The sequence below is a fragment of the Misgurnus anguillicaudatus genome, chromosome 25 (genome assembly GCF_027580225.2).
Source record: "Misgurnus anguillicaudatus chromosome 25, ASM2758022v2, whole genome shotgun sequence".
Classification (NCBI taxonomy): Eukaryota; Metazoa; Chordata; class Actinopteri; order Cypriniformes; family Cobitidae; genus Misgurnus; species Misgurnus anguillicaudatus.
In genome coordinates, this window is record NC_073361.2 from 14,366,042 (window position 1) to 14,389,042 (window position 23,001).

A 23,001-nucleotide genomic window follows, 5' to 3' on the forward strand; every position below is an offset into this window, starting at 1 on the left:
GACATGACAAACCTGAAAGAACATAATTTGGAGATTCAGCACATGCATTTAAAATCAAAGTATTGTTCTATTAATTAAATTAACATTTAATAAGCATCTGTTGCGGTAATGATAATCAAAATGTCGTGTAAGCATTCTGACAAGACAATATTTCAAATTAACTGTAAAAAAATGATCTTACCTGGTAGCCATCTTGAAGAAACTGAAAAATCAAACTTTATTAAAATTCTGTATGTGTGCTTAAACTGTTCTCAAAAATTGTTGCGGAGGATGAGAACATCAGGCATGGACACATAATTTTCCTAATTTTTCTTCATTATTATTATACATGAATATTCAGTAAATATTTTTTCTGTCATCTAAAGTAGTCTAGCAAAACATCCATTTATTTTTTATAAATTACAACATAACGCATGTTCAAACCAGCCGGACACATTGCGGTAATGAGAATTTCAGCAGAAAATGAGATAAAATTTCCAATTATAAATGTTGAAATCACACATTGTGCAAGGTAGAACACAGTATTGTGTTAATTCTGATGCTTTTTAATGTTACTATATTACACATTTTAAGCTAAAATCATTAGTGCCGTGGTGTTTCAATGGTTTCGTGAGAATCACCCATATATAGATATTATACATTTATATCAGGGGTTTTCAAAACATCCCTCATTAGCAGTGCCCATTTCAGATATCACTTATTTCATCCGATTATTCTGGCACTGCGACACATGGTTTACATTTTTTATCTAGAGATATTTTAACATATAATCTTCGCTGATGTAGCGTAATTTTTGGTTTAGATATAATTTATATGGAATTTCCAAAAAGGTCCTTTGTAACTACACTTTCTAAATTATACAAAAGCATAACCCTCTTGAAACAAGTATACTGTTAAATACATTCATGTTAAAAATGCTGGGTTATTTTCAAGCCAGCGTTGGGTCAAAATGGCACAAACCCAGCTGTTTGGTTAAATTAACCCCGAAAAGGTTTATATTTGACCCAACAACGGTGGTCTCAAAACAGTGGTCATAGAAACCACTGTGGCTGTGATGTTATTTATTGATCTGTGACTGAGGACCTGTTTTTTTTTTTACAAAAGCAAGGAGGGCATTATCTCTCCCTTAATTCAATGCTTGTGTAAATTACATTCTTCTCATAAAATGTTCAAAATGATTGAACAAATAGTGATTCAAAAAAAAATTCTCATTTACCAAGCATGCATACGTACAAATCTGTTCTCGAAATATGCGTTCAGACGCTTCAACCAACAAATCATGAATCAACAAAAACCCCCACACCAAAATTTCTTCCAAATGTCTGCAACATAAGAACAACTCAGACCACACGTCTGGAACAAGCGTGAACAAGGAAATATAACCCTATAATATATATCTGTGTTATATATTTTATATATTTATTCCTTGTTCATGATTATTGCGTACGTGTGGTCTAAGTTGTTCTTCTGCATACATTTAAAATAAATTTTAGTATGAAAGTTTATGTTGAACCATGATTTGTTAGTTAAAACGTCTGTACGCACATTTTACGAACAAATTTGTGCGTACGCATGCTTAGTGAATGAGACCCATTGCTTTCTTATGTCAGTGTGCATACAGTAAAAATAGATTTTGCTTAAACAAACCTCTTCAGCATGTCTGTTTCTTAGAAATATGTACAGCTGTTGCAAGAAACTAACACCCCTTTTCAGGTATTTTCAGGCAATTAGGGCATACATCAATGTGTGAACTCATCGTTAATGGCTCTTTCAATGGTGAAAGAAGGATACATCCTCCATTCAGTGCAATCATTTCATGTCTTTTAGTATCAGGGTGCTTCTAAGAACTATCCATTTCTGCTGTGTTCATTTTATGATTTTGCAAATGCTTCTTTACATTTATGTATTAAATACTCACAAGGTTATTATGTGTGTGTGTGTGTGTGTCTTGGTCAATAACCAAATTCATAAATTACAATTTAAAGTAAGGAGTTTACAGCATTATTTATTAAAACATGTGGTGCAAATCAGACTATTTTTATATATAGAGAGCTTTAAGTATTATTTTTCAGTAAACAATTCAATGATCTTGTCACAACCCACCATTTTTCAGACTTAGATGTTTAAAGAACCTTCAATCATGAAGAAGGAATATAAGCTGTGACATCATCAAGTCCAGAGCTCTCATTGTCCAGATACTCCAGAATGACATTGCCTCCATTGTGCAGAGGATATTCAGCATGAGACAGCAGTGATTGAAGGCTTGCGTCCATCTTAAAAGCATTGCCCGTCTCAGGATGACATAGACAAAGTTTCTGTTCATATAATGAGATGAAACAAAAGACCAATGATGAACATAGCTGTTAATGTATCAAAAAGATCTTCTGGGTAGAAATGACAATAGTCTTTTTTTCAAAGTGTTAATTGACCTTAGCAGTGAGAACGTTATTGTTGTTTTTCAGACCGGCCTGAGATGCAGCGAAATCCACCACTTTACCGGCACTCCATTTAGAAGAGAAGAACATGGGCGAGCTCGAGTCTTTAGCCTCTTTGGGTAGAAACACCTGGAAATACGTCCTCTCCGTCTGTGGAAGAGATCAGATCTGTCAGTTAATAGCTATTTGTAGATTAACCATAAATGTGCTTAATGTATCTGATTTACTCTGATACCTGTGGTAGGCCTTTATCTCCTAAAGCATGCATCTTAAGCTTCATCAGTGCAACTTTTGCAGCCGTTGCAGCGTTTTTCGCTCCTTTTCTGCCTTTACTTGCAGGTGCATTTTTCTTAGACTCTGTGTAAGTAGTGTAGAAATTATTAAAACTGATGTTAATCTAAAATGAGTATCTACTGCCCTCTAGTGGAAAAGAGGAGCATGTACACCGAAACAATCTAAATGAAGGACACATAAAGCTCTTTAACTGACCCACTATCTTCTGTACCAGCTCCTGTGTTGCAGCCATACGAGGCTTTGGTGTCTCCAGCTTTTCACACTTATGGTCATCTTGATGACGATGCCTAAGTAGAGAAGAAGAGAGACAGGTGTGTATAAGACAATGAAGCAGAGGTTAGTAATGAAATTATTTATTTTAATAATGCATATTCTGTTTTAGGCCAAATGCTGTCAGACATTGAATTTGATTCACTAAAATAAAACGATCACGATGAAAGATAAAACACTGTATAGATGTAGGTGATATTAAGATGTTTGTACCCCAGACAGAAGTGTTTATCACAGTGTGGACAGATGACAGGAAGTAATTCTCTTGCTTTGCAATCCTCAAAGTTACATGGATGTGATGTGTTTCCTCCAGACCCAGAGATCTCTCTCTTTACTGGAACCTGCACACACAAAAACACACAAACAGGTAAACACAAGAGTCATAAGGGTATAACTTACAGAACAATTAGTAAAACTATATAAACATATAAAAGTAAAACAGATTTGAAGCCACTATAAAGAAATATTTGGCACAGCTGTTGCTGTTTGAAGGTATTTATGGTATCTGTACTGCATCAATTATGGATTGTGCTTTTGTTGTCTTTAGTAAAAATAACAAACAGGCATAAACTGAACAGACACCATAAAATCAAAATAGCAAACAAATAATCCGACTTCAGCTTTACCTCTGGACAGGAGTGAGAGTCTCGGCTTCTGTGGTCCAAACTTTGAACATAGAGAAAGAAAACAATGTTACACGAACAATAGAAATACTATTGACTGCAATAAATGAATTCATGATGTAATAAAGCGTGCTTATGTACTGTATAATTATAAACAAACTAAAGCAACTATTTGTAATTCTTTTCCTGTCTTTGCTAATACCCATATATCATGTACAATGTTTTATTGTGTTGACTGTAACTTTACTCTGCCAACCAAACATCAAATCTTACCAGAATACTCCAGAACAGCTGCTACATACAAACGGAAGAAAATCTGCGTTGACACAGAAAACATGAACAAATTTGCTGTGTGATTTTAATAAATAACATTTAAAACGAAAACATATTGAAGATTGCAGCTGACTCAAGGCATTATTTGCAACTGTTATCAACATAAAGGCAAAATAGACAATAAAGTTGAATATCTTATAATATTTAGTGTTATAATAATCGCTTCGCGCCATTAGTTTTCCACAAACGTCAATAAAAATACCGTTTTGTTTGCATGATTCAATATCACAATGTTTTCCAATTTCCAGTTCTGCCATGTTGAAATGACGTCAAACGTTGTTTCACAATAAAAGTCTCTTCGGGTACTATATGCATTTAAACCCACAATAATATATATTTTTAAAAAATCAGTAAGAGTAATATATATAAAAAATTATGATGTATTGGGTACCTTAAATAGGAGGTGGCCGTCTGGAACACTGGATATTTTTCCATTGTTGTTTTTAAATATATATTTTTATTAAAGTGAAGATCAAAACACAAAACTCAAAAACTCATTTGAAGGTAAAAAAGTAATTTTTTTATGATCAGAGTTTTTGTCACACCATCTCCTCAGTTTGTTCAAGGAATTCTAAAGTAATATAATTTTAATCTGCGTTTTATAATCAAGTTATACATTTTTTTATGAAGTCCATGCAGGCTTAAATATGAAATAGCAAGAAATTCTTAAAGGGGACATTTCACAAAAAATTTTAAAATTTTAACAATGTAAAATAAATCTTTGGTATCCCCAGGGTATAAATTTGAAGTTTTAGCTTAAAATACCTTATTGATAATTTATTATAGCATGTTAAAATTTTGCTGTTTTGGGGTTTGTCCTTTTAAATGTAAATGAGCTGATCTCTGCACTAAATGACAGTGCCGCGGTTGGATAGTGCAGATTAGGGGTTGGTATTATCCCCTTCTGACATCACAAGGGGAGCCAGATTTCAATGACCTATTTTTCACATACAGAGAATGGTTTACCAAAAAAGTTACTGGGTTGAACTTTTTCACATTTTCTAGGTTAAAGCAACACTATGTAGTTTAAATGTAAAAATGACTTACAGCTCCCCCATGTGGTTGAAAAGTGCAACAGTGCCTGGTATCAGACACTCTTCTGTGGGCAGGGGGAGGGGTGGGGCTGTGTTTCCTACCCTCCACCGCCACTTTCAGAGTGTGCTTGTAGCACAATTTGTACAAAACAGTACAATTTGTCCAGTTAAAAGTTGTTCTATCACTGAAATAATTTTAGAGACATTATTTAAAGGTAAAAAACTACATAGTGTTGCTTTAAAAGAAGCACTGGGGACCCAATTGTAGCACTAAAACATGTAAAAAATCAAATTTACATGAAATGTCCACTTTAAAACAAAAACATCGGGCAGTTGCTGAAACTGAACTCTTAAACAAATACCTCATTGAAAATAACAAATGTTTTGGGTTCCAAAAGACGAGGGGAGACCATGGATCAATACTGTATGTGAAGAGAGGTAAACCACCCCTAAAAGCAGGTTATAGTCATACTTGTCACACGAGAAAAACATGTTTTGCACACGTCTCTCAAGGAGAACAGGAAACTTAAGTGCAGTTAAGGTTTGTTCACGTCTCTCTTTCTGTGTGTTTGTGAAGAAAATGGCAGAAGCCAGTATTTTATGGGCTTGGGATCAGTTTACTTGCCCAATCTGTCTGGATCTACTGAAGAATCCAGTGACTATTAACTGTGGACACAGTTTCTGTATGGACTGTATTACAGACTGCTGGGATCAGAAGGGAATCTACAGCTGCCCTCAATGCAGACAAACCTTCACACCAAGACCTGTTTTAGGTAAAAATGTGATGATTGCTGAAATGCTGGAGAAACTCAAGAAGACAAAACTTCAATCTGCTCATTGTTACGCTGGACCTGGAGATGTGGAGAAACAAGTATGAACTCACAAAGATTAAATGAAATTGACATTGATTGTTTAATATTGGATTCATATTGTCATGATTTTGTAAGAGGCGTTTATGTAATATTGCTATTCATGGTTATTCTTTTACACAAAAAGTTCTGGGAGAAACACAAAGAAAGTTAAATCAGAGAATTCAAGAGAGAGAGAAGAAGCTTCAGGAGCTGAGACAGACTGCGGATTCTCATAAGGTGAGTTTTAAACACATCTGCTGGATGAGAAGTTTCAGATTCAGTGATGAATGAAGTGTTTGATGAGTTTTAGTCTGACTGAAGTTCACTGTGAGTCTCAGGTTGTGTGAGACAGCAGTAAGATCTGATTGTAATGTTTGTCCTAACAGCGCTCTGCACAGATAGCAGTGGAGGACAGTGAGAAGATCTTTACTGAACTGATCCGATCCATTGAGAGAAGACGATCTGAGGTGACACAACTGATCAGAGATCAGGAAAAGACTGCAGTGAGTCGAGCTGAAGGAGTCATGAAGCGTCTGGAGGAGGAGATTGATGATCTGAAGAGGAGAGACGCTGAACTGAAGCAGTTTTTACAAACAGATGATGACATTCATTTCCTGCAGGTAACAGATCTGAAAAACAGGACATGGACTATATTATGTTTGTTTCATTATAGTTATTTTTATTTGAGAGCGTTCTTTCTTAAATTTACTGGCATTACAATTTATGTTATGTACCTCTGTGTTCTCGTCTATCAAACAGGATTAATGTTTTTAGATTAGCCATATAAGAGCCAATAAGAAATAATCAAGGATAAAGAATAACACAAGATAACCTACCTAGGAAAGTAAAAATATGATTATAATGTAGATGAATGAGAGAATTGTGCAGGTATAATTCATGTTTTTTTTATTAAATGGATTTTCTTTATTTGTTTTTGTCCTGTAGAGTTTCAAGTCTTTCTCTGTGACTTCTGGATCTTCAGATGTTTCCAGCATTATTGTCAGTTCTCTTCCCACTTTTGATGATTTGGGAAAATCTGTTTCTAAACTCAGAGATAAACTGGAGGATTTGTGTATAGATGAGATTAAACGTATATCTGACAGAGGTAAAGTAACAGACATGCATGTGAGCAGTGAGTCTTTATGTTGTGTTTTCACTTAGAAATAACTTTAACTGTATATGTTTATTTCTATAGTAAAATCCACTGAAATTATTTACAACGAACCCAGAACTAGAGAGGATTTCCTACAATGTAAGTTAGTAAAACCATCCAACAAACACACACATCCACTACATCTTAATTTTGAACAACTTAAAAAAGTATCAGAGGAAAATATGACCAAATGAAATGACTACACTACAGTGTGCTTAGTAGCTTTATAGACCATTTCAAAAGATGTACAACACTGGTCCAAAAGCACTTCCTGTTTCAGTTTTTAACACTAGATGAACGTTGGGAAAAAAAAACCAACAGAACATATAGAACTGAATTAACTAATGTTAAACAAACATCTTTAAGATAATGAAATATGTGAAATAAAAAAAAACTGAAACAGGAAGGGTTTCTGGACCAGTGTTGTTTACATCGTTTGAAATGGTCTACAATGACACAGTGACATACAGTAGAGATGAGTTTCAAACATCTGTGTTCAATTGCTGTGTTTCTCTTTTTTTGTTCTACATCAATGGGTTATCATGGTAAGGAAAAAAGGAAGACAAATTGATGTCTGTCCTCAAAGGGGAGATGATTAATAACATGTTCTCCTTAACCTGTGTCGAGTTTCCAGTCAATCACTACAGCGTTTACACACTTCTAACAAATGTACTACACCGATATTCAGTCTGTGTGTCCAAACATGACCATATAGGACTATAAAATTTACACACGTACCTGATTGCATATTACAGAAAAGGTGAGATGTTTGTGCACATTGCTATTCCAGGTGTAAGGCAGATGTCATTTCATTGCTCTTCCTGGCTGGTAGTTGTGTATTGTTTTTATAATATTCAGTACACAAACTCGCTACACATACAGGAAAATCCCTTGCACCAAAAGGCTGGCAGAACATTATTAAACAAAGAGCAGGATGTTGTCCCATCAATGTTATTATTTTATTGCTAAATGCTTATTTTATTTTTATCAGATTCCATTCTGCTGTCTCTGGATCCAAACACAGTGAATAAAAATCTCCAGCTGTCTGAGAAAAACACTGTGGCTACTTACACTGACACAGTCCAGCCGTATCCTGATCATCCAGACAGATTTGATTTTAGTAAAGTTTTGTGTAGAGAGAGTTTGTGTGGATGCTGTTACTGGGAGGTTGAGTGGGGTGGTGATGTGTTCATATCAGTGTCATATAAGAGCATCAGCAGGAAAGAATGGGGTGATGACTGTATGTTTGGAGTTAATGATCAGTCCTGGAGTTTGTACTGCAGACGCAGAGACTCCAGCTGCTCATTCTGGCACAATAACAAAGAGACTAAACTCCCTGTAGTGTTGAGTTCCTGTAGAATAGGAGTGTATGTGGATCACAGTAAAGGATCTCTGTCCTTCTACAGCGTCTCTGATACAATGAACCTCATACACATAGTCAACACCACATTTACTAAACCACTTTATCCTGGGTTTTTGATCGATCCAAAGTCAACAATGAAACTCTGCAATCTGACAAGATAGATACAGAGATGTAACAGATTAAAGCAATAAGCCCCCAAGAAGCAGTGGGTTACCATAAATGTACTGTAATCCCACTGCTTCCATGCTTCGCGGGGCTTATTGCTTTTATAAAACAGTTACTTCATATGCATAGCAGGATTTCATAAAATAAAACACAAATAAGCTGTAATTATACTAGTACAAATATTACTTTTCCGCCAGACAAAGTAGTTCCTTAGAAACAAGTGTGGCTGCAACAGACCGCAGTTCCCAACCAACACAGACGAAGCTAAGACACAATGAAAATATGATTTGAGTTTATTTTCATAAATCAACATTCATCTAATTTATAAATTAACATTTATATTGTGCAACTGTTGAAGTGATGATCAAATATGTTTGGAAGCATGCTTAACTCTTTCCACATCAGGGTTTTCTTTTTAAGTTGCCACCCAGTTTAGTTTAATGCCTTACAGAAAAATTATCTTCTTTAAATAAACATAAAATGAAAGAACAGACACTCCGCTTTAAAAAAAAGTCTCATCCTATCTTCATTTGTTCTCTTATCACCTCTCAAATTTTCAGCTAAAAGATAATTCCATTTTTGTGAAGAACTTTTGTAAGAGATCGGTTTCAGAGCCATGTTCAAAACTTACACTGTGTTTTTAGTGTTAAATGAATGCGTCAGTGTTTAAGTTGGGTAAGTGGAGAACTTGAGCTTAAAGAACTTCTTAGGCTGCAGTCACACCAAGGGCGTTTATGGCAGTTGCAGGCGCCTTTTTTGAATGATATTCTATGGGCAGGGCGCGTTTGCGCGCTGTTTATGCGCGCCGAGCGCCTTGCGGTTTTTTGCCGCCTGCCGCGCACGCGTTTTTGAAGGAGCGCTGAGAGCGGAGAAGCCCCTGACGTCATTTGCGTCTTCCATTGTCCAATCGAATGAGGGGAGAGGCGGGCCTTACGTTGTGGTGAGGGAAGTTTACAGTTGCTTTGAAGAACCGGACTCCACTCACTCACTCTCTCATTCGTGTTTGTGCACCTCTCATCCTCAAACAAGGTCAAAGCAAGTGCCCTCCTTTTAAAGTTTCTGCTAATATGACAGTTAACAGCAAAAGAGCGTTCACGCTTCAATATTTGATTGACAAGACAGCTGACTCGGTGGTTGCTTAGCAATATGAAAAGGCGCGTCGCACTGCTCTTTTTTTTAAAAAGGCAGTGCGTCGCGCCTTGCGTTTGCAAGCGTTTAAAGCGCTTTTGGTGTGACTGGCCCCTTAGGAAAGCGTTTTCTCTTTATTGACAAGATTACTCAGAATAAAGGACCAGAACTGCCCGTTTTATAAAATAGTGTTTTATCACAACTTTGACCTACATGATTATTTAGTAACAGTGAAATGTAAGGAGTCTTTTATTTTCTTATTAAAATATCATTGAAACACTTGAACACAACTCTTATCAATGCATACAATGCATTGCTATACTCTAAAAATGCTGGGTCAGATATGGACCTTTTCTAGATTAATTTAAACCAATGGTTAAGGTTGTCCATAACTCAACCATGGGTCTAATAATAGTTGTGGTGTAAGAATGAAGCAACAGTGAATGTTAAACAGTTAATATTTACAAAGTTTTTTGTTGTTGTCGGACGAAGCAACATAGTTTGTGTTTGTTCTGATTTGATATTTTTACTGATTTCTTTCAGCGATATTTTATGTATTTGATTCTGATTTACTTTTTTCTTCTTTGTTAGATTGTTTATCTGCTTTTAAACAGTAATTGTGTGCCATGTTGTATAGCTGTCATCATTCTGTAATGTGTGTTTTAAAACTGAATATTTTTTCACATAAAAGCGAAAAATCTGTGTTATTTTATCTGTCAATGCTTGAAATCTCTTGTGCCCTTTCATCTGGTATGCATCTTCTGAAATTTAGTTTTGTATTGATTCATTTCTTACTTATTTTGCTTTCCTCGTGTAAAGCATCAAACAAGATCAGATTAAGCAGATAAAAAACAATTAAATGTTTTCTATTATTATTTGTCCATCATCCCTATATTTCCTACCACATATTATCAGGGTTAAAAAGTGTTATGAAAAATGTCGGAAAAGTCCTGAAAGCACAGAATAAAGAGACTTTGTTGGAATATGATTTCCCTACCACATAAAAAACTCGTGTCTTATAAATTGGGTATTTTTGTGATTTAAAAAATAATCTGTGTTGTGAAATGTTATACTGGTGTCGATGTCGTCTTAGATCTTAGGCTTTGTGTCATGAGAACTCCGCATGTGCAGTGTTTATTGAGTGCCAGATGTTAATATGTCACAGGTCGGAGCGGACCCGAGATAGCTAAAGGGTCACGCCCCTTCCTAGTTTCCACCTCGAGGAGGTTCCCAAGACCACCCCAATGACCAGACAGACAAGAATACTACAATTAAAAATACAACTTTATTAAATAACTAAAAGCAAGGGGAAAAGGGGAAGGGCAGTTTAAAACAATCTTCTCGCCTCCAGGACGATATGGACCATGGAGCGGGGGCTAGGAATCTTTTCCAGTGGTTTTCTTCAATCCGTGGCGACCTCCGCTTCTTCCTGGAAGCAAAACATGGAGAACACAATTAATGGCTTGGTCCAGTACTGGGTCGCTACTTGCCTGATGTTTTCGTCACTCTGCCCCTCTCGCCTTTAGGTCTCTCTGTTGGAACTTCGCTAGACACTTGGGGGTCTTCCACGTTCCACAGAGGCGAGTCAGTGACCAAAGGTAAGTATTCGCACTACTAAGGCTGTTCACCCTTCACCAAGGTGTTACTGTAAGCAAAGGTAGGTTACACACCACACAGGTAAGTCACTCACAAGGCTTGGGCTTTTCATCCACTTCAGGGCGTACACTAGAGCAAAGTTAAGTGGTTCACACTACTGACACTGTTCGTTCCTCTTCGGGGCGTTGCTGTAAGCAAAGGTAGGTTACACACCACACAGGTAAGTTACTCACAAGACTTGGGCTTTTCATCCACTTCAGGGCGTACACTAGAACAAAGGTAAGTGGTTCTCACTACTGACACTGTTCGTTCCTCTTCGGGGTGTTGCTGTAAGCAAAGGTAGGTTACACACCACACAGGTAAGTTACTCACAAGACTTGGGTCTTTCATCCACGCTCCTCCAGGCAGCGGGCCTTCACAACAATGGCTGTACACCGTATACCTTCCCCCGTCTGCCTGAGCTTCGTAGGTGTCGTGGGGACTGATGGGTCGGGCGACGCGGAGCCGAACGCTTCCCTAGCTCCCTCTCCTTGTCAATGACAGGGGTCTTAAGCTGGGGCGAACTCTCGACGAGGCTCCGCTCACACAGAAGGTTCTTCTAAACAGATCGAATCACAACAACGACCCTCCGTCCGTACAGTGCACTTTGGCCGTTCTCACTCCGATATACAGCTAGGCTGCACCACTGCCTGCTTTCCGGATTGGCGCGGGCTCTCGCCAAGACACAGGGGATTCAAGTTTTGGTTGCCTCCTCTCGTGTGGTTCAGGCCTCAACATGCTGTTAACTTCTCACGATCTGCACGGGGCCAGGGCGGCTTCCGTCACTATAAGCACAGCACACACAGCAAGCTTTAGTGAAAACACACAATGAAAGTCACAACTCACCCACAGCACTCTGCACACACACTTCGCGTGAATTAAGGACTTGGCCGGCTGGACTTATGCTCCTCGTGAGGCTGGTTGGGCGTTGTTCTTGCCACAGAGAGAAAGGGTTGGCACGTAAATATTATCAGCAAAGCCCCTGTATGCTTCCTGGTTACCTCTTCGGCTCACCTACATTTCTTTTATCCGCAGGGCCAGAACTACGAATGATGGAGGGTTTCCCCAGCGGATCTCCCGGCTCGTGTTCCACGGTAAATACCCGGCGCACCAACGTTTCCCTCCGTAGTGGGGCCGGTAACCTTCGACACACTCACAAAACACACCAGGTAACTCTTCTTCTGAATAGCTTATAATCACACTTCAATTATTACTCACACTTCGTGGTCAGCATATCTCTGCACCAATGCATCCGATGACTTCGTGTTCAGCCCACTCACAAGTCGAATCACACAATATTCTCTTCGCCCAGTCGCCTCCAACCTCTTATCTTCCCTAAGAGATCGGTGTAAGCCAACACAACAGATCTGCACAGCAGCAACGAAGCGCACTCAAAAGCACTCACAAAGCACCTCCGGTGTTGTGCTCCTTTAACTTCCACCGCTCCGTCCTTTTCGCCTTTCTTGGCTGCCGCACTCTCTCCTTGCACTATAAGCGCTTCCGTGGATCAGCGGCGCCCTTCGGCTCCTCTAAGGACGGCACGTGTGATTAGGTCTGCCCTAGGCAATAAAGGAGCGCATGCCCGAAACAACTCTGCTTGTTTGTGCTTCCTTGGACCTTTTTATGTGTCTTGTCTCTATTCCCTCCTCCAATCATGAGTTGCCAGCTTAATTTGTCACACCTGTTGCTCGTTTGCTCGTAATCTGTGTTGCTAGGGAGACCAGGAAGTAACATGGTGTCTTTAAAAATCGGGCCCGGGCGGAAACCATCTTCGGGCGGAACCTTTCTCCGCCACTTTTGGTTCCGCCCTATCATAGTCACCCTGTGACAAATAGCTAGCTGTTTTTATGGAACACAAATGTTTGCAGCCCAATTTGTCATGCGCTGAAAATATGTAGGGGTGAGTAGTGATGGCCAAATGAAGCGTTTCGAAGCATTATTGCTTTCCGATACAATTGTGTCGAAAATGGTTCATTACTCGAAGCTTCATTCAAACAGAAAATGCACACCACCATTTGCTGGTGAAGTAAATGTAATGCAACAAAGCTGACAATGCGAGTAGGTTAATGTACCCGCCCCATTTGGGCTGTCAGAGCTTTGACACTGTGTTCATGTTTAAAACCCTCAATAAAACATTGAACATGAGATGTGTTTGTGTGTGAATATTTAGCCGTAAAATACAGCACTCTACAACTTACTATAACTGGACATTTATGTATTTAAAAATGTATTTATAATGTGGCAGAGGGCAACTGGACAGGGCTTGGACAATGTGGAGGAGGGTATTCATTAAATGTTGTGGTTTTATTCAGAAATATAATTGTATATTAATTATAATATAATTTTATATTTTTTAATAATTTTATAATATAGCCTAATAGGCTATACATTTGGTGATGTGGGCGATTTCTTTCTTTTTTTAACAAATTCACCAGCTTTGGAGAATATTCTCTCACATGAAACAGATGATGCTGGAGTACACAAAAATTGTTTAGAATGCTTTTATATGGTTTGGCTTCACTTGTGTGGAAAATAAAGCTGCCAGTTTCAAACCTGTCAACGCCGGATTGGGCTATCAAAGCAGTCGTGTGGTTCACTAGAGAAATGAACCAGTGTGTTTGCTTCAGACGTCGTATTTCACGTGACTAGTGACGTAACGATACAAGCATGGCCGTAGCCATAGATATGTATATAAAGGCTAGATGGCTCAAGGCGTAGTCCCTAACGGCATCACCTGGCGGCCATCTTACGACAGGGCGCTCGCTCACTCGTAGCATTGAGTTTAATGGTGCAGGTACTTTTAAATGACCATAACTTGCTCAATTTTCTACCGATTTTCAAACGGTTTGGGTTTTTACAAACGTTATTAACGTGGCTATAATTCTGGATGCTTTAACATGTTTCATGAATTTATTTTTTATTTTTAGTATAGGTATGCAGTGTCATAGGTACATCTTTGACGTTTATAACAAACCAAACCGTTTGAAAATCGGTAAAAAATTAAGCAAGTTATGGTCATTTAAAAGTACCTGCATCATTAAAACTCAATGCTACGACTGAGCGAACGCCCTGTCGTAAGATGGCCGCCAAAATGCGGACGTTGCACTCAATTGGCCAGCAGCGCGGATGAGCCATCTAGCCTTTATATACATATCTATGGCCGTAGCTACCATTGATTGAGGACACCGAGGTCATGTCCTCGGTAGTTTTTCTTGAAGTTTCGTTTCATTTTGATGTGAAAAAAGCCGACGACACAATTATCCTTGCATGTACGGACATCACGTGCAGTGATGGCATATAAACTTCGTTACTAACGGTGTTATTTTTTTTCAGTAACGAGTAATCAAATAAATTTTCCGCCATTACTGTTACTGACATTTAAAATACTGCGCGCTAATCTCACTGAAGCGAGAAGACTATCAGACAGGCAATGTTTTTCTCTTCAACTAAAGATGATTGGCCTGTGTATGTTAGAGGGGGTGGGACAACCACATAACCAACGATGACTGGCTGAAGTTCCATCGTTAGCCAACTAGTGATGCAAAGTCCGATTCATTTTCGGACAGTTCGGCTCATTGAACCGGTTCAAAAAGCCGATTCACCGGTTCCTGATGTCATCATGAAATGACATTACTATACGCATTTATTGTATCAATGAAACATTCAAATAAAGTCGTTTGTGTCAACACATTAAAACATTTAGATAAAAAGTTGTTTTTGTGAAGGCATAGCTGATTTATTGCCTTGCATTCACAAGTTAGTAATGTTTGTGGTCACAGTTTAAGTCGCGGATCATAAATAATTAATAAATCGTAAAAAAAATTTGACAAACCTACAACTTGAATAAGATTCCTAAAAGACACTGATGCACAATTACGGATATGTGTAAGTATAAATAATAAATAAACTTGTGTGTTAAACTCATTGGTCTTCCTTAAACACGATTTGCATGCAAAATAAATCGTATCATAAATAAAGCTTTCTAATAAAACAAGCATATCAAGAAACTAATAAAACAAAAAACTTTGCGCATCAGGCTCGTTCAAATCCTCGGTGATTCACACGCAGTGTGAGCAACTCATCCGTCAGAGTCGTCGGCAATCCTCGCCTCGGCAATCATCGACAAACTTAGTTTGGTTCTTTGAGTCCGACGTGCTATTTCGGCTGTGCGTCCTGCTTCATCAACCCAGAACCTATGCACAAAACTAAAGTTTGATTCAGTTCGATTTGCGAACCGGCTCGACCGGTTACTTCCTGAGAACCGGCTCAAAAGAACGATTCGTTCAAGAACCTAACATCACTAAGTCCTACAGTAGTTTTCCCAGCATTAGCTCCATGGAAGATGATGTGGCCAGAGGTAGACTGGTTTGTCTTAGAAGAAAAAAGGAAAGCGAGGGAGGAAATTGATTTAGTGAGTGTATTTAAGAATCGAGTAGGAGAAGAATATGGTAATTTTATTCAGATCTATACAGATGGGGCAAAGGATCCTGAGACAGGAGTTACAGGATTTGGAGTAGCAATACCAGGGCAACAGATTGAAATCAGTAGAAGAACATCGGACAAGTTAGGGGTTTACACTGTAGAAATGTTGGCAATATTGGAGGCATTACGGTGGATGGAGAAGAAGGAACAGGTTAAGGCGTTGATTTGCTTGGACTCGTCTTAAGTTTTAGGAAGCTTAAGATCGTTTCTATCAAAAAGTAGACAAGATATTCTGTATGATGTTTTGCAGCTAAGCACAAATATAGTCAGTAAGGGCAGTCAGGTCAAGTTTATGTGGGTTCCAGCTCATGTGGGGATTAGGGGTAATGAGAGGGCAGATAAACTAGCAAAAATGGCATTATTGAAAGAAAATATAGAAATGCAAATTAGCCTTAGTAAATCAGAGGTTAAGAGCATAGTATGGGAGGAAATAAATCAAATGTGGCAGGTAAGGTGGGATAGAGAGGAGAGGGGGAGACAGTTATATCAAATTCAGAATAGTGTCAAAGGAAATAGGTTGGTAGGTGGTAATCGAAGAGAGGAAATAGTGATAACAAGGTTAAGGTTGGGTCATTGTATGTTAAATAAAACTCTTAAAATGATAGGCAAACATCAAACAGGATTGTGTGAAGAATGTCGAGTGGAGGAATCAGTAGAACATGTATTATTAGAATGTCCGAGTTATATAGAACAAAGAGACAAAATGAGTAGTGATTTTAGGGAGATATGAGAACAGGAGTTTTTAAAAAGTTTACTGGGTGATAATGATAGGGCACAGTTTAGGGTACTGATGACTTTTCTGAAGGAGACAGAGCTATATAATAGGATTTGAGAAAGTTATAGGGGGAAATGAGGGAGGTAATGTAGGATTGGAAATGTGTTTATTAATTTTTTTTATGTGTGTAATTATGTCATTGAAAAGTAGAGAGTAGACCTATTATCAGGTCCATATTCCGGAACAGAGGGGGCGGTAATGCTCCATTAAGCTGGTTGCCAACCGCCGGTAAAAAAGAAAGAAGAAGAAGAAGAAGAAGAAGAAGAAGAGTAGACCTATTATCACATAGATATAAAGGCTAGATGGCTCGTCCGCGCTGCTGGCCAATTGAGTGCAACGTCCGCATTTTGGCGGCCATCTTAGGACAGGGCGCTCGCTCACTCGTAGCATTGAGTTTTAATGATGCAGGTACTTTTAAATGACCATAACTTGCTTAATTTTTTACCGATTTTTAAACGGTTTGGTTTGTTATAAACGTCAAAGATGTACCTATGACACTGCATACCTATACTAAAAATAAAAAATAAATTCATGAAACATGTTAAAGCATCCAGAATTATAGCCACGTTAATAACGTTTGTAAAAACCCAAACCGTTTGAAAATCGGTAGAAAATTGAGCAAGTTATGGTCATTTAAAAGTACCTGCACCATTAAACTCAATGCTACGAGTGAGCGAGCGCCCTGTTCTAAGATGGCCGCCAGGTGATGCCGTTAGGGACTCCGCCTTGAGCCATCTAGCCTTTATATACATATCTATGTATTATCAGGTCCATATTCCGGAACAGAGGGGGCGGTAATGCTCCATTAAGGTGGTTGCCAACCGCCGGTAAAAAAGAAAGAAGAAGAAGAAGATTTATCAGTATTGTAACACATGAAACGAGAAACAGAACGCGTTATAAGAAAAAAAGACCGCTTTTGGAATTTACTTATCATGGTTGAAAACACAGTTCTGGACCCACACGTGGAAATCGGTGAGTAAATAACGCGATATTTGACAACTCTTTCAGAGGTTATGTGCTAATATGATGTCATAGTGAGATCCAGATGTTATCAAGGCTCGGAGAAAATCGCTTTGTTACTTTCGTTCTTCAACTCTCCCACACTTACTGGTTTTGCACTGAAGTCCAGCTTTTGTTGTTTGGGTAGTGGATGACCTCCTGCTCACTGCTTTGCATCACTGGGTGGGACTTGCTCTTAGTTTGACTGTCTGTGCTGTGCCGCGACTCAAATGTTTTTTTTTTTTATTTGACGTAGTGTTTTTGTAGCCGCATCTCTCCTCTTTCTCCATTGTACGTTGTTTACGTTTGTGTCGCTTACACGTGACCTGAGTTGTCCTCGTGCTGAAAACGTGACTTGTCGCACACCTGACTTCACTTCCCGAGACGCAAGAAGAAATATACAAGAAAATACAGTATATATTTTACTAAGGAAAATTTCAAAAATAGTAACGCACAGTGACTTGGATAAGTAACTTAATCTGATTACTGGTTTGGAAAATTAACGCGTTAGATTACTCGTAAAGTGGTCAAATTAGAGCAACGCGTTACCGGCTTCACTGATTATATACGATACAAAATTATATCAATCTTCATACCAAGTAATGTTCATATTACTGTTATTGCATACTTCTCATTTTAATATAGGAACAAAGGTTCTTGAAACATTCATGTCAATAAAGCAGGAACTAAGAAAAAAAATAATAGGGAGAGATAAATATTAAATATTTAAAGCCCACTGTGATGTATGCAGCACTACCAACTGGATGCTCTCCCCTCTTTTCTCATGTGTTTGTCTATGATTCGATTAAATTCCTCCACTTCACTGAAATAGTACATAAAGAACATAATCACTGGTTAACAAAAATGCTGTTACAAAAGTGGTACACAGTACAGTACACAATACACGACACAATCTAACATGTGGTATTTAAACAGTCAATTTTTATGATAGCCTACTCTGATGTCTCAATCAACATTATAAAAGCATGATTCCCCCTCAAGTCGTTCCAAACTTGTAAGACCTTTGTTCATCTTCAGAACACAGTTTAAGATTTAGGCCGAGAGCTTTCCGACCTTTCATTGAAAATCTATGTACTGTATACTGTCCATGTCTAGAAAGGTAATAAAAACATCATCAAAGTAGTCTGTGTGACATCAGTGGGTCAGTTAGAATGTGTTGAAGCAAAAAAAAGGGGCAAAAGCAAATCATCCAAAAATGTACAAACGTGGTTGTATGAAATTGGTCACCTTGTAAAATATGGATGAATTGCCGTGAGATGGCGTTGTCAAATCAATGAATTAACTACTTTTGAATGTTGTATATTATCTTGATGGGCCTGATTATCATAATGGGCGGTCCTATTTCTGTCAGGTCCGTCTATTGGCTGAGATGCTGCTAGTGGTGCCCAACCAATATACTGAAGTCTTCTTATTATAAAATAGCATTTTATTGATCAATGTTGATGATAGAGGAGCCCAACTGAATCATTCAATATTGTTTAATACAGAAAGGCACAAGAAGCATTTGTTAAGACCAGAGTGAAAAATATATGATGATATAATTTCTATGTGCGCTAGCAACCAATGTGTTTTGTCATCTGTAGATGAAATGTGTCTGATTACTTAAAGAAATATTGGTTCAAATGGCCTTCCATAGTTTTGCACACGGCTCTCAAAATCAAAAACAGGAAGAAACTCTTTAACTAAGTGAAAGTGAAACTTTAGCGCTGTTTAGACCTTTTGTGTTTCTCTCCATCAATGCTCATGCAAAGAAATGGCAGAAGCAAGTATTTCAGTGGCTCAGGATCAGTTTACTTGCCCAATCTGTCTGGATCTACTGAAGAATCCAGTGACCATTCCCTGTGGACACAGTTACTGTATGGACTGTATTACAAACTGCTGGGATCAGGATGATCAGAAGCGAATCTACAGCTGCCCTCAATGCAGACAAACCTTCACACCAAGACCTGTTTTAGGTAAGAATGTGGTGATTGCTGAAATGCTGGAGAAACTGAAGAAGAAAAAACTTCAATCTGCTCCTGACTCTGCTCATTGTTACGCTGGACCTGGAGATGTGGAGTGTGACATCTGTACTGAGAGAAAACTAAAAGCAGTCAAGTCCTGTCTAGTGTGTCTGAACTCTTACTGTCAAAATCACCTCAACCAGCATGAGAATTTCTTTAAAGATAAAAACCACAACGTGATCGATGCCACTGGACGACTACAAGAAATGATCTGCAAAAAACACAACAAACAACTAGAAATCTACTGCCGTACTGACCAACAATGCATTTGTTATCTGTGTACGATGGACGTTCACAAAAATCACAACACTGTGACAGCTGTGGCAGAGAGGACAGAGAAACAGGTGTGAACTCACATAAATTACAATTTAATGACATTTATTGTTTGATATTGGATTTATATTGTCATGATTTTGTAACAGACGTGTTTATGTAATATTGCAGTTCATAGTGATTTGATCTTTTCCACAGACGCGATTGGGAGAAACAAAAAGACATTTAAAGCAGAGAATTCAGGAGATAGAGAAGAAGCTTCAGGAGCTGAGACAGACTGTGGACTCTCATAAGGTGAGTTTTAAAAACATCTGCTGGATGAGAAGTTTCAGACTCAGTGATGAATGAAGTGTTTGATGAGTTTTAGTCTGACTGAAGTTCACTGTGAGTCTCAGGTTGTGTGAGACAGCAGTAAGATCTGATTGTAATGTTTGTCCTAACAGCGCTCTGCACAGACAGCAGTGGAGGACACTGACAGGATCTTTACTGAACTGATTCGATCCATTGAGAGAAGACGATCTGAGGTGACCAAACTGATCAGAGATCAGGAAAAGACTGCAGTGAGTCAAACTGAAGGAGTCATGAAGCGTCTGGAGGAGGAGATTGATGATCTGAAGAGGAGAGACGCTGAACTGGAGCAGTTTTTACAAACTGATGATGACATTCATTTCCTGCAGGTAACAAATCTGAAAAACAAGACATTGATCATTTTACTTGATCTTTAATAAGCTTATTGTTAGAGATATTTTAACCTAATAGTCATAATTTAAGACCCTGAAAGAACAAACGCATTTCGAATTACAATTTATGTTCAGTGTGTGTGTCTTGGAGATTGTGTGTATCACATTGTAATTGTAAAATGCAAAGATTCTGTCTTTAGAGACAATGACAAAAACAAAATAACAAGAATGACAGCTATTATTAAATTTGAGATGAGCAAAAAACAAGCTTGTAAATTTGTTATTTGTTTTTGTCCTGCAGAGTTTCAAGTCTTTCTCTGTGACTTCTGGATCTTCAGATTTTACCAGCATTACTCTCAGTTCTCTTCTTACTTTTGATGATTTGGGAAAATCTGTTTCTAAACTCAGAGATAAACTGGAGGATTTGTGTAGAGATGAGATTAAACATATATCTGACAGAGGTAAAGTAACAGACATGCATGTAAGCAGTGAGTCCTGATGTAGGCTATGTTGTGTTTTCACATAGAAATGACTTTAACTGTGTTTGTTTATTTCTATAGTAACATCCACTGAAATTATTTACAATGAACCCAGAACTAGAGAGGATTTCCTACAATGTAAGTTAATAAAGCCATCAAACACACACGCACGCACGCACACACACGCACACACACACACACACACACACACAAACACTTTTTTTTCTACATCAATGGGTTATCACGGTAAGGAAAAAACATATTAGACCAAACCCAGAGACAAACTGATGTCTGTCCTTGAAGGGGAGATGATCAATAACATGTTCTCCTTTACCTGTGTTTAGTTTCCAATCAACTACTACAGCGTTTAAACATTTCTAACAAATGTACTACACCCTTATTCATTATGTGTGTCCAAACATTACCATATAAAGTTTACACATTGTACCTGATTGCATATTACAGAAAAAGACGAGTCGTTTGTGCACATTGATATCCCAGAGGTGAAAGGGCAGATGTTATTTCATTGTTCGTCCTGGCTGGTAGTTGTGTATTGTTGTCATGATCTTCAGTATAAACTCACTACACATATACGACCGAAAGCCTGGCAGAGCATTATTAAACAAAGAGCAGGATGTTGTCACATTGCTAAATGCTTATTTTATTTTTTATCAGATTCAATTCTGCTGTCTCTGGATCCAAACACAGTGAATAAAAATCTCCAGCTGTCTGAGAAGAACACTGTGGCTACTTACATTAAAACAGTCCAGATGTATCCTGATCATCCAGACAGATTTGATTTTTTTTATCAGGTGTTGTGTAGAGAGAGTTTGTGTGGACGCTGTTACTGGGAGGTTGAGAGGAGTGGTGGTGTGTATATATCAGTGTCATATAAGAGCATCAGCAGGAAGGGATCAGGTCATGAGTGTGCTTTAGCATGTAATGATCAGTCCTGGAGTTTGCACTGCACTGACTCCATCTGCTACTTCATTCACAATAATAAAGAGACTGATCTCCCTGTAGTGTTGAGTTCCTGTAGAATAGGAGTGTATGTGGATCACAGTACAGGATCTCTGTCCTTCTACAGCGTCTCTGATACAATGAACCTCATACACAGAGTCAACACCACATTCACTCAACCACTTTATCCTGGATTTTGGCTCAATGAAAACTCAAACATAAAACTCTGCAATCTGACAAGATAGATACAGAGATTTTACAGATAATAGTGTTTTATCACAACTTTGACCTTCATGATTATTTAGTGACTGTGAAATGTTAAAAGTCTTTTATTGTCTCATGAAAAATATAATTGAAACATTTGAACACAACTCTTATCACTGCATGCAATTTATTGCTGTACTGTAAAAATGCTGGTTATATGGACATTTTCTAGATGATTTTAAACCAATGGTTGAATTTGTCCATATATAACTCAACCATGTGTTAAAAATAATCCAGTATTTTTTAGATGGATCTAACAATAGTTGTGGTGTAAGAGTGGAGCAACAGTTAATGTAAAGTTAATATTTACAAAGGTTTTTTTGTTGTTGGACGGAGCAACATTGTGTTTGTTCTGATTTTTTTTTTTTTACTGATTTCTTTCATGGATATTTTAAGTATGTATTTGATTCTGATTTACTTTTTCTTTTTGTTAGATTTTTTTCTGCTTTTAAACAGATTGTATGCCACGTATAGATGTAATCATTTTGTAATGTGTGTTTTAAAACTGTATATTTTGTTCACATAAAAGAGAAAAATCTATGTATTTATTTCAATTTTCAACATGCTTGAAATCTCTTGTGGCCTCTCATCTGGTATGCATCTTCTGACATTTAGTTGTGTATTAATTATTTCTTACTTATTTTGCTTTCCCTGAGTTAAGCATCAAACAATATCAGATAAAACAGATAAAAACAACTAATTAATAAAAGTTTTCTATTATCATTATTTATCCATCATCCCTATATTTCCTGACATATATTATCAGGGTTTAAAATTGTTA

At 37.8% G+C, this 23,001-nt stretch overlaps 4 protein-coding genes across 4 annotated transcripts in view; 3 read left to right on the forward strand and 1 right to left on the reverse strand.

Moving 5' to 3' along the window:
- Positions 1-1,985: 1,985 nt before the first annotated feature.
- On the reverse strand, positions 1,986-4,260 carry zfand1 (zinc finger, AN1-type domain 1). The gene is made up of 8 exons (XM_055181725.2): positions 4,158-4,260; positions 3,896-3,938; positions 3,626-3,665; positions 3,213-3,340; positions 2,925-3,016; positions 2,671-2,792; positions 2,430-2,585; positions 1,986-2,315 (listed from the first exon to the last, which is right to left on the reverse strand). Exons 1-8 carry the CDS (start codon positions 4,210-4,212, stop codon positions 2,139-2,141), a joined length of 813 nt encoding a protein of 270 aa, XP_055037700.2. The 5' UTR covers positions 4,213-4,260; the 3' UTR covers positions 1,986-2,138.
- A 1,131-nt stretch (positions 4,261-5,391) lies between these two features.
- The window catches only part of LOC129425740 (tripartite motif-containing protein 16), a 40,662-nt gene continuing 23,052 nt past the window's right edge, over positions 5,392-23,001 (forward strand). The window contains exon 1 of the mRNA XM_073863776.1: positions 5,392-5,860. Coding sequence (XP_073719877.1) covers positions 5,480-5,860 — 381 coding nt within the window. The 5' untranslated portion in view covers positions 5,392-5,479. The remainder of the gene's footprint in view (positions 5,861-23,001) is intronic.
- LOC129425644 (tripartite motif-containing protein 16) lies at positions 6,140-9,055 on the forward strand. Its single transcript, XM_073863585.1, has 5 exons — positions 6,140-6,178; positions 6,227-6,460; positions 6,786-6,945; positions 7,036-7,092; positions 7,985-9,055. The coding sequence occupies exons 1-5, from the start codon at positions 6,140-6,142 to the stop codon at positions 8,515-8,517; spliced, it is 1,023 nt and encodes a 340-aa protein (XP_073719686.1). The 3' UTR covers positions 8,518-9,055.
- On the forward strand, positions 17,399-22,517 carry LOC129425631 (tripartite motif-containing protein 16). Its single transcript, XM_055181717.2, has 7 exons — positions 17,399-17,513; positions 19,313-19,908; positions 20,036-20,131; positions 20,281-20,514; positions 20,819-20,978; positions 21,078-21,134; positions 21,672-22,517. The coding sequence occupies exons 1-7, from the start codon at positions 17,414-17,416 to the stop codon at positions 22,199-22,201; spliced, it is 1,773 nt and encodes a 590-aa protein (XP_055037692.2). The 5' UTR covers positions 17,399-17,413; the 3' UTR covers positions 22,202-22,517.

Coding starts and splice junctions, on each gene's coding strand:
- zfand1 (XM_055181725.2), bottom strand. CDS start 4,212: ATGGCAGAACTGGAAATTGGAAAACATTGTGATATTGAATCATGCAAA. Junction 3,666..3,895: donor AGCTGTTCTGGAGTATTCTG/GTAAGATTTGAT, acceptor CTATGTTCAAAG/TTTGGACCACAGAAGCCGAG. Junction 3,017..3,212: donor GATAAACACTTCTGTCTGGG/GTACAAACATCT, acceptor TTCTCTACTTAG/GCATCGTCATCAAGATGACC.
- LOC129425644 (XM_073863585.1), top strand. CDS start 6,140: ATGAGTTTTAGTCTGACTGAAGTTCACTGTGAGTCTCAG. Junction 6,461..6,785: donor ATGACATTCATTTCCTGCAG/GTAACAGATCTG, acceptor TTTGTCCTGTAG/AGTTTCAAGTCTTTCTCTGT. Junction 7,093..7,984: donor TAGAGAGGATTTCCTACAAT/GTAAGTTAGTAA, acceptor TATTTTTATCAG/ATTCCATTCTGCTGTCTCTG.
- LOC129425631 (XM_055181717.2), top strand. CDS start 17,414: ATGAAACGAGAAACAGAACGCGTTATAAGAAAAAAAGACCGCTTTTGG. Junction 17,514..19,312: donor GGACCCACACGTGGAAATCG/GTGAGTAAATAA, acceptor GCTCATGCAAAG/AAATGGCAGAAGCAAGTATT. Junction 19,909..20,035: donor CAGAGAGGACAGAGAAACAG/GTGTGAACTCAC, acceptor TCTTTTCCACAG/ACGCGATTGGGAGAAACAAA.